Here is a 16882-nt window from a genome sequence, read left to right on the forward strand (position 1 = left end):
CAGCAGACAGAAATTTTAAAAGCCTGGACAAGCAGTGTTACACAACACTCATTTCCACAAAGTGGTTTTGGTTTGGTTCAGTACAGTTTTGTCAGGAGTTCTTACTAGGGCTGGGCAATTAATCGCAAATTAGATTAAATCGCAATATGGCCTACTGCAATTGTCAAATAGCAGAAGTTGCAATATTTCTCTAACTTGAAATGTGTCAAAATACTAGTGTAATAATCAATTTTTTGCAGCGGCAGGGATTTTATACACATTATGTTAAACATTCAAGGGTCATTTTTTTATATGTTTCAGAAAATCCTCTTTTTTGTGTTTTATGTATGTTTTTCTTCATCAAAATGAGTGACATAAAAAATGATAATCCCTCAAACAAAGCAAATGACATCACATTTGCACTACAAGCAAATATAGTTAGTTCATTCTATCCAAAGCTAATGAAGCCTAGCATTACTTCATGAAAGTCATACCTCTGCTGTGATGAGCTGGTAGCCAGCCTCTCCTCCTCCATCCCAGCTGCCTCCTTTATAGCTTAAAGCTTGTTGCACCCCCATCTTCAGATTCATGCTACTATGGAAATAATTGTTTTGAACATGGTCTTACATATGGTCTTATTTCTAGAATTATTTATTGCTGAATTTGTGGAAAAATACATATGATTAACCCAAGAATAACAGCATATTAAATCACAATTGCAATATTTGGGGGAAAAAAATCACAATTCAATTATTTTTGCAAATCCTTCAGCCCTAGTTCTTACATTAAACTCAAATTTTATGTGTCTTTCCTCACCTGATGCCCATCTCACAAACATTCAGCCTTGCTTGTTGCAACTGGAAATCTGTCTCTTTTCAGAGATCCTGATCATTTGGTTCTGCTCCGAGGAGCTGGTTGTTTGATTCCCAAAATTTCTTCATTTGGTCATAGTCTGACTTTTCAATGTGGATTAAATAACAACAGCCGTTTAGTAGCACAGGCTCATTTGTGACAGCACATCATCACTCATGTGCTTGCCCCAAAGGTCTATTTGGTAGATAGCACATCACTGTTTTATTTAAAAGCATGTTTATGACAAAAAGAGGATTCTTTATATGTTAAAGGAGCTCAGCTAGCCTCAGCTCAACACTCTTGTTTCCCTTTATCTGTCTAGATGACGCTAGACGCTAGGAGGTCTGCAGGACTGAGTAATTTGTGTTACTGATCACCACCACACCAGGTCAAACTGTGGTAGAAACCACTGTTTTGTAAAGTTTAGGAATCATATCCAGTGTATGTAAAAACTTTCTGAGGATGACTGTAGTGTAGAGGTCTATTAGAGCTGTTCAGTACAAACACCCCTCTGTGTTCATTCCTAATGGCTGTCCCCCACATCCTGAACCCTGACGGACATTTGAGATCACATGACTGCAAACAATCCATTATTTTTTAAATCCTGGCATGGAGACGTAATAACATTAGCACTTTATTGATAATAACTCTAATCTGTTCAGGTAACTGGCTAAAAAGAAATGTAATGCAAGCTATTAATACATTTAATTTACAACAGTGAACTTTTGCTCAGAGTATTTCAGTTGAAATCCTGGGGTTATCCAGAGAGTCTGTTAGTTAAAATGCATAAATGTGAAATTGCATTAAGGCTGTTTGGGGAAAAAGATTACCATGACATAAAACTGACCAAGGTTTTTTTTTATATTACATAAACTACCTTGCATTTTTTCCTTTTGATTATTATTTCTTTTGATCTGTTGGAGCTAGAGGTTTCACTTCAGTGTTTCACCTTAACTTCTTCAACACATCTGCTGTTACTACACACCTTTACATACGACCCTGCCATCAACACACCCTTATTCTAACTTTACATCTTCTTTGTCTGGCTAAATTCCCCAGACATAGATCTCTATTTGTGCCACCAGAGTTATTGCTTTTGTATTATCTTTGTGTTTACATTTACATGCATGTGTGTGTTGTTGCTGTAAATCTCAGGGTGCCACAGTGTAAGTGCATCATCTTTTTTATCTGTATGACACTAGTACTCCTTTACCTTTGTCAGGTCTGCCTTATTTCCCCATGGACGGTTCCCACCTACAGATCTAGTCATGAAATTCATGAATTAAAGTCTTTAATAGACGACATGAGGATAAATTATTACTATGGAGGACGATCAACCTTTCAAGAACACCGGCTGATGAATGCTAATCAGAATCGCTGTATTTCTAGAATATGTCTGAGTGGGAGGGGAACAGCTTGTGCAGATGGCTGTTGCTGTGGGTGTGTGTATATTTTTGAATGTTAGCTGAGCCTTATAGTGCAAGGTCAGTTCCCTTGTTGTTGTCTTTATGCCTTAGTGAAAGCATTATGTCAAAGCTGAAAACATCCTGAATTTTACATAAACAGGATCTCATTAAAGCACACCATATATTATAGAAGCAAGTATATGTGTGCAGTTTCAGTAGACAGGAGATGTAAAGCAGAGGAACTGGACATAAAGTACAGGAAATTTAGCAGCACCCTGACCCAGTTCTTTTAGGATGGAGAAGAGGAGCTAAATCAGCAATGAGATGGATGAAGGGACCAGAGGACAGTAGAGGGGAGAAAATACCACAACAACTATGGAGGCCTGGGCTAAAACTAGTGTGGGTGATGGTTTTAAAGACAAGCACAAAGACGTGTTGTCAGGCAGAGGTAGGCCATGAAGAATTTCTGCACATTTAGAAAAAGAAAGAATTAGAAGGCCAGATGAGATGTCTTGGATGATCTAAATGTTCTTTTCTTTCACACTGATTTGTATTGATGTCTTTGTTGTGATTTGTGTCTTCATGAAGAAGCCGTAGCTGCAGATCGAAGCGTTGTCTGTCTATTAAAAGAGCACTTTGGGAGCACATCCCTGTGAGCTCTGAGATTCATGTTGTTTCCCTTCAGTGGTTCAATTTAGAGCGTACTTTTCCTCTTCTGCTCTCAGAATAAACTGACTTCATTTCCCTCGTCTGTTTTCTCTTCCTCTCAGAGCTGCCCTATGGCTGGGAGAAGATAGATGACCCCGTCTACGGCAGCTACTATGTAGAGTAAGTCTCCCTGCTGACTTGGTTAACTCAACTGCTCTGTTGTAAACCAAAGAAATGCATTTCTGTTGTTTTCGAGTACCCATTTTCAATAATTTGTGGCTCAATTTTCATTTCCTTCCTGTGCGTTACTGCTCATTCAACAATAAAAGTTAAATTGCTAATCTGTGTTGAGCTTTCAGAGATTACTACCAATTAAAACTGTTCACCTGCTCAAAATAATTCCAACTATTACTTTAAACTACTAAATAAAGTCATGCTGTCTGTATTGAGGTTCTGTTCAGTTTGAAACAACATTAAGCTGAGGTGAAAAATAAACTGCTCATTACAATTTAGGTGAATCTAAGACAGACTGAACTAATGAAATATTAAAACATAATAAAGCTGCATTTAACTGGCAGTCTAAACTGTGAACCAGGACAGAGCAACATTATTTTACTCAGCTTACTGAGATGTTATGCTTATAAAACATTTTATTATCCTGCAATAACACACACTGCTTTTATTTATTTTTATTTTTCTCTACTTTATTTTGCAATTTCTTGAAAAATATTTGGGTCTTTGCTCAGACATTGGTCTTAATTCTTTACTTAAATGTTTTTTCAGGTCACTATAAGTTTGTGTTGACTTGTCTCCTTAAACATGGCATAGCGGCTTCTTATAGTTATAAATACAGGTGCATCTCAAAGAATTTGAATATCATGAAAAAGTTCTTTTTTCCCTGTATTCAAGACGTGAAATGTCCATATATTCACATCAAATACAAAGTAAAATATTTCACAGTATTAGAATACCACAAAACACCAGTCCCCCCAAAAAAACAATAATACAGAAATGTTATTGAAAATTATGCTCATTTATGCACTCAGTAATTGGTTGGAGCTCCTTTTGCACAGATACTGCATCTATGGGATTTGGCATTGAAGCAATCAGTCCGTGGCACTGCTGTGGTGTTATGAAGCCCAGGTTGCTCTGATAGCAGACTTAAGCTCATCTGTGTTGTTGAGTCTGGTGTCTCTCATCTTCCTCTTGACAACCCCTCAGAGATTCTCTATGGGGTTCAAGTCAGGCCATTTGGCTGGCCAATCAAACACAGTTATACCACGGTCAGAAAAACAGTTTCTGGTAGTTTTTGCTTCACTGTGAGCAGATGCCAAGTTCTGCTGGAAAAGGAAACCAGTATCTCCAAAAAGCTTCTCAGCAGATAGGAGCATGAAGTGCTCTGAAACCTCCTGGTAGATGGCTGACAGCGTTGATGCTGGGCTTGATAAAGCACAGTAGACCATCAGCGCAGGTGACATGACACCCCAAACCATCGCTGATTGTAGAAACTGAAAACACTGGACTTCAAGCACCTCGGATTCTGACCCAGACTCTGGGACCTTGATTTTAAATGAAATTCAAAATTCACTTAAATCTGAAAAAAAAAAGACTTAGGCCACTTTTTCTTCTCAGCCCAAGTGAGAAGCTTATTATGTTGTCTGTGGTTCAGAAGTGGCTTGACACTAGGATTATGACACATGTAGCCCATTTCCTAGACTGGTCTGTGTGTAGTAGTTCTTGATACACTGACTCCAGCCTAAGTCCAGTCCTTGTAAAGCTCCCTTAAGTCCTTGAATCTGCTCTGTTTGACAATCCTCTGAAGGATTCGCTCCTCCCTGGTGCTTGTGCCCCTTTCCTTACCACACCATTTCCTTCCAGTCAACTTTCCATGAATATGCTTTGATACAGCACTATGAGAACAGCCTGCCCTTTCTCGTCCTTGTGGAGGGTGTCAGTGATTGTCCTTTCAACATCTGCTAAGTCAGAAGTCTTCTCCATGATTGTGGTTGTGTGTACTGAACCAGAGTGAGTCCTCAGAAAACCTTGGACTTTCCACAATATTTTTAATATTTTGAGATTTTGAGCAGTAATCATCAATATTAAAACAAGAGTCTTGAAATGTTTCACTTTGCATGAGATAAATCTAGAATATATGGAAATTTTACTTTCTGAAGTAAATCACAGGAAAAATGAACATCTACTGGATATTCTTATTTTGAGATGCACCTGTATGTAGAAGGAGAGCTAAAAAAAGAATAATTATGACACAACAGTATGCTCAATTAAATGAAAACTACAAGATTAAAGCAGCTTATATTTGGATAGTCAAATACAGCACATTGACTCAGTCTGAAGACAGACCAGAGGAAGATGATATGCGTTTCTAGTTCTATCTATAGCTGTAACCCATTCTTTGTGAATCCACCTTTCTTCGTTACGCCTTTTCCATAACTTGTAATGAATGTTTTTTTCAGTCACATCAATCGAAGAACTCAGTTTGAAAACCCGGTCCTTGAAGCCAAGAGACGCCTGGAGCAGCAGAGGCAGATGCAGAGCCAGGGACTCTCTGCTCTACCACTGCCTACAATATACAGAGGTACACAAATGGACAGCATGTGCAGTACTTAAATAAAGACATATGAGACTCAAAGGCTTTAACAAACAGAGAAATGCAAGGAGTGCAAGGCAGCATGTGGCCTTGATCTGCTGCGTATCAAGGACTCTTAAAGCCCAGTGGTTTAGTGGTGCCTGGAGAAGTGGGTCTTAATGTATGCCCCACATTTATTTAGCGGCCCATCCAGCAAAGGATAAATGGTCTTTGTGATAGATTGCTCTGACATATTTAGTTCACCTAAGAAATGATCTTTTGCAATTGCACACTGACACTCATTCTACTGCTTGTCTTCATGTAGAAACGGTCAATATGAAAATATGAAGATGAGGGAAGCAAGTTGATAGAGAGTACTGCCAGCTCCATTCACATTGCTAGATATTTCATAGACCATGACCTCCCCTATTCTGCTTCTGAATAGCTTGACCCTGGTATTGTTACCCATCCAGAAAACTAAGGTGATTAGCAAGTACTAGCGGGTTAGAGGCAGAGTAAGGCAGGTCATGCCTTCCCAATCTTGAGAAAAAGCAATGAAATTTACAACTGAATGCCGAGTGTCAGAGGGGATTAGAAGTGGGTATAGTCTGTGACACTAAATTAAATGTTGGTATACTCTGCATACCTGCATGTACCCTGCACTACACCCATATGCTGACAGATCTGTAGATAAACTTCAATTTATTACTGATGTACAGACTTTTACATTAAACAATGCATACTTCATCATTATTTTCTCCTTTTATCTAATATATGGGTTGTTTCATGAGTGTCTGACAGGACAGATGCACAGTGTCATAATGCACAGGGTTGTATTAAGATAACTGTCAGTGCTGAGGACAGAGAACATTCTCGCCCTGAGGCAGCTATTGGGCTAATCTCGGAACACGTATGAGGACGAACTAGACCAGTGCATAATGCACTGCTTCATCCGAGTGAAAACTGTGCATTTCCAATGAGTCATCTCATCACATATTAAGGTTAATCTATCTTTTATTGATGCATTTCCATTTAGAAAGAGGGTAAAATGATTCATTCATTGTAGAAAGTTCATAATAAACTGCAATATTACACAAAATGTGTTAAACTGAAATGACTAGTTTTTAAGTGTTAATATTTTTAAATCATCAACTTCCACTTCTTCTCCCTGCAGAAAAACCGTTGTTTACGAGGGACCCAACCCAGTTGAAGGGCACCTTCCTGTCAACAGCCCTGCAGAAGAGCAACATGGGATTTGGCTTCACGATCATAGGGGGGGATGAGCCGGATGAGTTCCTGCAAGTAAAGAGTGTAATACCAGAAGGACCAGCAGCTCAGGATGGAAAGATGGACACAGGTGAGCATGTATGCCATCATAACTTTCATCATCAGGCTAAGAAATTAATTAACTCCAAATATGCAGTGAAGTAATGCTATATTTATTAAAAGCTGATCCTGACTGTTCAGGCACTTACTGTTGTGTGCCATGATTTCAAACCAAAGCAGTGAACGGGCAAAGACCTTTTAATGGCAGAGTTTCAATCTTACTCAAGCAGATTTTTTTATCTGCCTGTTTAGTTTTTCTGGATATTTTTAAAAATGAAAAACTCAGTTAAGCAGTAGGATTTGTAAATTGTTTTGCATTGTAATTTTTTAATTAGAAGTTTGACTTCGTGCCTCTGCCCAGCAAGCTTGCAGAGATCACCTACAGTATATAGTAGAAATGTATTGACTTTGCAATGTAAAAAGGGATCTTCTTATTTGTTAGAATTTGGAGTATTTACACACTGTCTGCCTCATGACAGGGCCCAAAGGGCCCACGCTTTTTTGATAAATACAGTCCATTTGTGTTGCCTTTATTCTGTTTTTGCCCTTTGGATGCTGAAAGTTTCAAGTCTTTCATAAATACAAGTCAAGCTCAGTTGATGTTAGTAGATAAATAGTTCAAGTTTGTGTTTATTGCACAGAAACAGGATATTCTATTATGGTGAGTCATAGTCCTGATGTAATTTTTCCTAGTTTTTGAGGTCAGTGGATTTTTTAAGGGTACATTATTTAACAAAGTAATTTCTTGTAAAACACAGTTTTAAGTCTCTAAATATTGTTTGCTAAAACTTGAGCTATCACAACATTAAAAAGACATAACCAGTGTGGTTGGATTACTTTATGGTAGTGGTTTCTGTATCCCCACAAAAAACAATTAATCTTAAAGGGGAATGTCAGTGGCCCTTGGTGACACATTGGGGGTGTCCTATATTTGTGCCCGCAGCGCTGTGTGTCCCTGACAAAGTATTCAGATTCCTCTGAGCACTATTTCCGTCCTCTTCCAGTACACCATAATGTTCTGCTTTTAATGGCATAGAGAGGGACTGTTGTGATTGGACATAACTGACACCAGCCCACACAACTCCTACTCCATTAGGAGATTCATTCTCCAGTTAAGGCAGCACTGCAGTGGTGCAGTGGTCATGTTTATCAAAAATAAGTCACACAAAGGATCCCCAGTGCCACAACTTTGTCCCATATTTGTTTGTGTTTTGAATCATAACTCTGATCTTACATTTTAAAAGAAACATTCACACTGGTAGTAACACTTGTTTGCTGGGTAGCAGGAGATTCCTTTGCACAATCAAAATCCCTAATACTTAATGTTTATGTTGTTGGGATGAAAACATAAGTTAAAGTGTTTGCCAACCAGTAGAGGTGGAATGAGACACTTGGCACACAAGATGAAATGAGATTTTTCATTATTGTTAGTATTATTATTTCTACTTTGATAACAGAATTTGTGACTATACAACTGATCTTCAATTCAAGTGAAAGGCATAAAATGCAAAGATTGCAAGTCCATTTAAAAAATAAGTTTTAACTATTAATCCTCATGGACTTTATATCACTGCTTATGTTAGGTTTGTCTTGTCTAGTCATGACTCAAACATGCATTTAACAGCACCTGCACACTGTCCAACTTGCAAAGAAAATGAAGGTCTAGTACCAAAGCGTTGCAAATGAATACTCCTTTTCTTTGCAAGTTGGACAGTGTGCGGGTGTTTGTCTTAAAAATGTGAGTAAAACAGACTGAAATTTAACAAGCGCTATCAGTTTAATTAAACTCTTTCTCATCCTCTATCAGGAATGTATCCTACCACCTAAAGAAATCTGCTTGTTATACGGGATTTTTTTTGTCTGAAATCGTTTTGGGGTGATTTTATGTGTGTCTTTGTGATGTGACACACACACCTTTTCGTTTAGAGGTGAGTGTGTCAGACATCAAATGGCATGTTTATTAGCTACGATACCTCAGTTGTTTGAAGCAAACAAAGCACTTTTTGGCAGAGTTTGTTCTATTAAGTTTACCCCTACAGTGTATAGCAGGCCATTATGTTATTTCGGATAAGTTTCTGGTTGTTTAGACATGCAGCCAACAGCTGAAAGATAAGTGATGGTTGCAGTGAGAGGATCAGGGAAAGGTTAAAGCAGCAAAAGGAGAGGAGAAAAGAGAGGCAAACTGAGGAAGTAATGCACTTTGTCCCTTTGCGTGCTGTCTCTGTGGGCATATATGCACTAATTAAACGCTATATTATGCTCACTGTAACTACGCACAGGTATTTAGGAGCAGGAGATTCACTTCACAGATGATTAATATTCCTTAGTCCACAAGTAACATGCGGCTGAACAAGCATGCGCACAGAGGAGAATGTCAGAGGTGATTCAGACAGGTGAGAGAGGATCAGCTGTGCTCTGTTTCTAACTGCCACACAAACAATTTTAAGGTGTCAGAGCAAGGACAAAGTGCTTTCCACTTCAGCTGGACTACCTCATAGACCAGCTGCAAATGAAATAGTCCAGCCTGTCAATCTCACCAGACATTTATAGCACCATGAGAAATCTTGTGACGTTTTAGTCTCACGAGATCTTGTGGCACGAGATCATGTCACACCCCTACCAACCAGAAATACATTTACTTCTACAGGTTTAAAATTTTTCTTTGAATGATCACAGAAAAGCTCTGCTAATATGTCTTTGTTATATTACTAGATTCACTATATTACACTCTCCTAACTGACCGGTGTAAAAACTGTAGTATAGGCTGAGAGTGCTTAGGTGTCTAAAAGAGTCAAGTCATTAAAACGTAAACATCAAGCTTCTGCCCTTCAAAGACATGACTGTCCTAAAGCAAATTTAGCCAAGGAAAGGAAAGGAAAAACTCAAACAGAATATGTTGAACCATTTAAAAATCACTGGGTAACTAACCTCTTGTATGAAAAACATATTTTAAAACAAAAAGTGTGAGGTATCATAAAGTCAAAGACAGGTAGTATGAGTGGACACACTGAACATGAAGAACAAATTACTTGAGCAATCTACATGCTATTTTATTGGTTATGTGGTTTCAGTGCAATATCATAACCTTTTTTCTTAGAGACAAATGTAAATTTAGGCCTAACCTTAAAGAGCTAATCTGAGTAAAATTCATTAAGGGTTATATTCACATACCCCGAGGAGGAACCACTGTATGATGCTTTCTGTCCGCTCTGCTTTGAACCTGCAAGCTGGCCCCATGCCCGGCACGGTCGGTGTCTAAACAGTTCATTTAGAGCTCATGTCAGAGCTGGGAATCCTCCTTCCTACTCTCAGCTCTCTGCTTTAACGTCTCTTCTTCTGCCTATCAGTTTCTGTTTTATCTGGAATCTATCTCTTTCTGTTTTATCTTCATCTCTCTCTTTGTCTCCCTGGTTTACCCTTTATTATGCTGCCTTATCTAACCATGTCATCTGACACTTCTTCTCTGCTTTCTGCCTTAATATATTTTCATCCCTTTTCTTTCTCTACCTCTCTAGGTTCTTCCCTCTTCATCCCTCCATCCTGGTCTGTCATCCTTGTTCTCTCCTTCTGTTCTGATTTCCGACTTGCTCCTCTCCGCTCTGTGACATTGCCGGAGCTGCTCACACACATGCATACACACACACACACACACCCACACATCGATACTCACACATGCGCACGGTCACAGAGTGACACACAGACACTCCCTGCCTGAGATTAGCTGGCCTATTTGAGCTGTGCGGCATTGCTCTTAGGGATTGTGTATAAATGTGCATATGACATGTGTGGCATGTGTTTATGTGTGTGCACATGCTCATAGAAGTGTGTGTGTCTGCATGTGTGACAGAAAGTGCCTCTAGAAGTGTGAAATAGAGGATTTGAGGCAGCTGCATTTGTCATGGGGCTGTGACTTTAAAGCTTAAATCCATAACTTTCTGCACGTTCCAACTACAGCAGAGATCACAGGGTATAAAGTGTCGCCTTTTTAAGTAGTTTCACCTCGTTGTAATAACTGGTTTTCAGGAAAAAGGTCATGGACAGACACGTAACGGTTCACATCAGTAAAAGTACAAATAATGATGAAATTAGATGGCACAGGTGCATTTCAGCCAGAACAGTTATGACCTGATGAAGACAATTCTTCTGGCACTCAGAGTAATAAACAGTGACTACTTGTAGGCATTTTATTAAGCTAATGTGACATCATAAAGCATGAAGCATGAGTCAAGACTCAAACCTTTAAATAGCTGTGACTTTGATTATCCTTGTTTTATTTGAGATTTTAGCAGTAAGAGTTTCCATAGAGGCTGTATTTCTCCACATGGTTGTCATATTCAAAGAGACATGCTAGACTCTGACCCTGCCTCTCTCTCACCTCTCTGTCTCACATGTGGATTGCCCACAATGGCAGTAACTGATATCATATCCCTATGTGACACACGAATGGGGCAGTGTGCTCTTTCTGTGCTGTTGCAGCTTGTTCTAATACCTCTGAGATTCATGGAAATATAGTTACAAGTACTTTTGCTGAACAGTATGTTTACTCACAAACCACTGAGACCAGATCAATGTGGTCTGCGTACCGTGAAAAATACTGTATATAATTGTGACTGAAGCTTTTGACTCCTTTCTCCTCAGGTGATGTCATCGTCTACATAAATGACATCTGCGTGCTCGGGACCACACATGCAGACGTCGTCAAGCTTTTCCAGTCTGTGCCCATCGGACAAAGTGTCACCCTCGTGCTCTGTCGAGGCTATCCTCTGCCATTTGACCCTGAAGACCCAAGTGCCACAGCAAGCAGCTCCATGACGCCCATTGGCCTGGAGCACCGCCCCTTGGTGGTAAATGGCCGCAGCAGTTACGACCCCTACCTGGAGTATTTGTCGCTAAGCTCCCAGCTGCCCGCTCAGGCTCTTGCCCAAGCCTCACACCCCGGAGACACACATCTAGACGGCTCTTCTCTACCACCAACCACACCTGGTTCTGCATCAGCACTCACACCTCACGAGGACAACGTGTCTATGGCCTCCTCGGGGAATGCAGGGGTTGCCGGGGCAACAGCACAAGCTGCAGAGCTTCTGACAGTTACTATGGTGAAAGGATCGGAGGGCTTTGGGTTCACCATTGCAGATAGTCCTACTGGTCAGCGAGTAAAACAGGTAAGGCATCACAATCATGTTTGTCTCAGTGCTTTCTCATCAGACCAGTTATGGTTCAGTTATGAAAGAGTTCAGACATGTTTGCATGTTTGAAATCTCTGCCAGTTGAAAGGAAGCAGTGAAGTTAAATATTAGTTGTCAGTCAGACAGAACAAAGTGAGTTTAGCCAATGATGCATGTATCATCTACTTACTGTCTAAAACTGATTATGTGACTATCCTTAAAAACACTACTGAATTTAAAATGACGGCCCCCTACATAGAAGTCTGACTTTAGGGAATGAGAGTAGAAACATGAGATGAAATGTGACAGATGTTATCTTTAGTCCCTGTTGTATTTGTACAGTAAAACATCTGTACAACAGAAAAATAAGCATCTGTCTTTCTTATGCGATCCGCTTTGAAGAATTATCTCTCTTTAAAAATGATTAAAACCACCTGGGGAGTAAGAATATTGCAGATGGTTCTAGTGGATTTAAAAAAATATCTTTGTAATTGAAATTTTTGCATCAATCAGTGTAATGTCAAAAAGTGAAATGATTTGAGCTTGGTTAACTGGTCTTACTGACATTGGGCCTCATTCAGCAACTATTCTTAGGAAGAAATTTGCTCTTAAAATCCACGTATGGAAGAAGAGTTTGATTTTCACTGCAGTTTTCTTATCTGAGATTTTTATTAGCTGAGAGCATAATCTAAGAAAACTAGAGAGCAATCTCAAGCATATTTAGGTGCTGATATGACAGGATGAAATGATTGATTTTGCTCTTATAAGCTCTCAAATGTGGAACATTTAAAAAGACACATATATTTTTATTTTTCATATAATTATACATAAATGTTTATTAATTTAGAACTTTTATATTATTAGATGATATATACAGAAACATGATTCAAGTAGGTCTGACTTTGATTTCAGTCATTAACAGCTGATGTTAACTACAAAATGTTTAGTTATGAATATATACTTGGCTCATGGATGAGGTTCTACTTTCATTAAACCATTTATTTAAACCAAAAAGCATACCTTTACACATCTGTGTTTAAATGATGATTGATCATTTAATAAAGTCAGCTTTTAGAATAAATGCCGGTTCTATTAATTCAAAATAAGTGGAAAAATGCGAGATATTGCGAGTGTCTTTTTGTTTTGTTTTTCTTGTGTGCCTTTTTTGATGATGACAACATAATGTACATCATTTCTGACAGCAGTGCTATCTAAAGAAGTTTTACAGTCAGATGTATTGGATTGTAGTGTACATTTTATATCCTACACTAAAGCTACTATCATGTCCTTAAATCAGCCTGTTTGTTCTACTTTAGAACTACTTCAGTATGTTTAACTTGATGTCCAGTGCATCATTATTAGACATCTCTCTGCTTCTCTTGTCAACTTTTGTGACTTGTGTGCACACAGCCCTGCAAACCCAAAGCTTTACAGTATATGGGCAGAAAAGTGCTGCTTAGCTCTGCTAGCTGGGAAATAGGGGATAGCATTCATTAGTTTAAGAGCACAAGTGAGAACAATCCACCTGTTTAAGATCATGCCATGAATTCAGCAGATGCTCTTAGGAACTTTCTTATGAGCCATTTAAAAAAATCTTCAAAAGGTATTGGTAAATGAGGCCAACTGATACATTCGAATCTGTTTTACTCAGGTGTATTGGTTTTAAGAAGTCATAAAAGTTTGTGCAAATTAAAATGTAATAAAAATCAAATCAAAGCAATTCAGAATATCTGATGTTTTGTTGCCACGCTACAGGTGCTAGAACCTGGCTCGCAGGGCATGTCTGGGCTGATAGAAGGAGACCTGATCCTGGAGGTGAATCAGCAGCCTGTCGCTGCAGCCGGACATGGGAGAGTGGTAGAGATGCTCAAAGAGTGTCCTGTGGGAGCCGAGGCCACACTTCTTATACAGAGAGCAGGAGCAGGTCAGAAGGAAACCTTTTTATCTTGTATTTGTGCTTGATTAGAAGATTTATAAGGAATAAATATGATATAGTTAAGATTGTTGGTAAACTGTTTACTGTTAATGCTTGTAGTTGATAATGACACAGGCCTTTGCTTGGAAGGGTTTAAGCGGGATTTTCAACGCTTAAATGATGGGTGGTTGTCGTTGACCCATTTATGCCAACAGAAGTGACAGTAACATGAAAGCATCATAGGGAGGAAAAGTAAATTTTGTTCTACCTACATCTGCAAAATATTTCTGTCCAAAATACTAGAAGGTCCATAGTACCAGCAGCTAATTATGAGTTGGCTTCATTTCTCATGTTGCCATACATCTTCAGGCCCAGCTGCAGCTCTGCAAGAGAGGAGTCAAGTGGAGTTGACAGTGAGTGCTGGGAGTCAAAAAGAATTTTGATTATGATAATTTGAGACCTGTTCTATTTTTGAACACTTTGAAATCACAGTGGGATTTTTTATTTATTTATTTGAGTCTTGGGAGGACACTTTATTTTCGAGGTATTAAATACTTTTGAGGCTTTATGAAGAATTTTGTCTAGTGCAACACAGGGCAAAATCTTATATAACTATTTCAAATGTTGTTCCAAAAAAAAAAAACTCAACTACAAGCAAATATTTGCAAATGAAGATTTTCTTTGGATTTGTTTAAAAAGGAAAACTTAAGTGTGTCTTTTCTTTGGTAAATAAAAACATCAAGAAGGAAACAGTCAAAGAAAGAGCTTACCAGTAGAAAAACACACTTCAAAATAGAGAATTAAAACAAGTAACATCATTTTCTTTCTGTATCTCATTTGCTGTGACTCATGCTGAGAGAGTACTCAAAAATATTTAAGATCAAAAACAGTGTGAGCAGATGTCGTAGTAAGTGTTGAGTGTGTCACACCATGTGTTGTCAGTGTTTTACAAATGAGGCTTCATCACCAACATGTCAGCTATGTTTCCTCTGTAACAGAATGGAGGACCACCAGGGGGGAATTTAACACAACAAAGTGTTTAAGGATGAAACAAATCAAAAGATTTCAAAATTAAGCAGTGAGTTAGAATGAGTGATGGAGTTCATCCTGCTGTTAGATGTAGTGTTGCTCTGTGGATGAAACTGGGAACACCACTGCTGTGAGGAAGATATTTGGTTCCTCAACACTCTCTGTAATGATGATGCTTTGATTATACAAACAGCAGGATCTGGATTCACAAGTTTAGATGTGTTTATGGGATAAAGACAATCATACATCACTGTGAGTTTGACTTTCACCAGTCCTGTCCAGTTTCAATCTAAAGGATGCATTTGACCAGGTGCATTCAAAGAGGAATGACAGGGAAAGTCAAAAGTTGTATAGAGTAATATGAGCTGGGGCATTCTCACTTTTTGGCAATGTCAGCCAGTTTTGAAGATATTCAATCACACAGTAAAAACTGATTTGTTTGGCATTGATTATCTGAACAGTGCCCTGATCTCAGTCAGAATTTGACTTGATAATGAGGTGTACCTTACCATAGGTCTGCGTGATTATGGCAAAACAAACTGGTGATGTCAGTCGATTAAGAAAATGATTTAATTAGTTATAGGCCTTTTAATTAATTGCAATTAACCACATGTATTGATAAGTTAGGAAAGATTGCATTACTGGTAGATCTAAACATAATATTGACAAAACAGTCAGAAAGGACAGGCTTCTTAATGGCATAAAAAACTTTTTACTAGCTTTTGAAACAGTAGAAGTGGAGACAAAGACAAGCTTTCCACTTATTAGTCAATCTAGGATGGTGTTTATTTGTGAAATATGGATTTTAACCATAAAATTGTAAAAAATATAAGAGCACAGAGAATTTTCACGTTCCAATTGAAATTACAAGGCTACTTTGGCCAGTTGAAGGATGGTATCATATATCATATATGTTTAATAGCATTTTCACCCCTTTGATTAATTAATAAAAATGCATCAAAAATCCTGACAACACTACAAAAAACATAATCACAATTATTTCAGTTCGTATTGAGATTATGAAAATCAAAAACGAATATAGATTGTGCAAAATCTGCATCACCTTCATTTATTGAACTTAAAATTGCTTAACCCTTTGGAAAAAACAAGCATAAATGAATATAAATGAGTAACCTTTACATATTTACCACATGACAAAACCTAATAATAGAGCATGTGGCACAGTTATCATTTAATCATGATTATCTTGTTATTGTGATCATAGCTACATTTCTGATTGTAATTGAAACTCAATTAAATGCCCAGCACTACCTTTCCATGAAGGTCTTTGTCATTAGACAAAAAAAAAACGCACTAAAACCAACAATTACTAGTCCTGCTGCAGTGTTGTTTAGTAGTCTGGTCAAGGTAAAGTCAGAGAACTAGTCTTGTCTTTTGGCCATTGACAAAGTTTATTGATTTTATCTGAAGTGTTGCATTGCAGACCAGTAGTTCACATTGTTTAGTTGATTAATCAATCAATTAGTCACTCAATCTTTGTTTGTATAGCACCAATTCATAACTGAAGCTATCTTAAGACACTAAATCTGTAGTGTTTCTATGATATTACTGATAGCAAGTTACCATGCAATGTTTCTGAGGCACTAACAGAGCAATAAAGAGGAACCAAAATTACACTTTTTTTGCACTTCTCCTTTAGATTAATTAAGAATTAAAGAAAACAACATTCTTTAATGTATCTAGTTTAATTCGTTGAAGTGTAACAGGAAGTATTACATATTGCAGACCTTGAAAGAATTCAAAGAAATGAAAGAATTATATATTATACATTAGACAATTTGATGTGAGCGCTGCTGGGAGGTTTGCTGGTTTTTAGCCAGTCTCGTCTTCACTCCTGCAGCCCGTTATTGACAACAAAGCGAAAGTATTGAGGGACTGTTGCCAGGTCCTTGTGAATTGATTGTGTTCAGCATGTTGTTGAGTGTATTAAACTCAATTTAATTGATTACATGAA

General features: G+C 38.2%; 1 protein-coding gene across 8 annotated transcripts in view; it reads left to right on the forward strand.

Annotated features, from left to right (window-relative positions):
- The window catches only part of LOC121514996 (membrane-associated guanylate kinase, WW and PDZ domain-containing protein 2-like), a 102399-nt gene that overhangs the window by 71277 nt on the left and 14240 nt on the right, over nucleotides 1–16882 (forward strand). For all 8 annotated transcript variants that reach the window (XM_041795516.1, XM_041795518.1, XM_041795519.1 and 5 more), the window contains exons 7-11: nucleotides 3008–3065; nucleotides 5360–5481; nucleotides 6647–6829; nucleotides 11437–11960; nucleotides 13719–13887. In XM_041795516.1, coding sequence (XP_041651450.1) covers nucleotides 3008–3065; nucleotides 5360–5481; nucleotides 6647–6829; nucleotides 11437–11960; nucleotides 13719–13887 — 1056 coding nt within the window. The remainder of the gene's footprint in view (nucleotides 1–3007; nucleotides 3066–5359; nucleotides 5482–6646; nucleotides 6830–11436; nucleotides 11961–13718; nucleotides 13888–16882) is intronic.

The sequence above is a fragment of the Cheilinus undulatus genome, linkage group 9, assembly GCF_018320785.1.
Source record: "Cheilinus undulatus linkage group 9, ASM1832078v1, whole genome shotgun sequence".
In the NCBI taxonomy this organism is placed as follows: domain Eukaryota; kingdom Metazoa; phylum Chordata; class Actinopteri; order Labriformes; family Labridae; genus Cheilinus; species Cheilinus undulatus.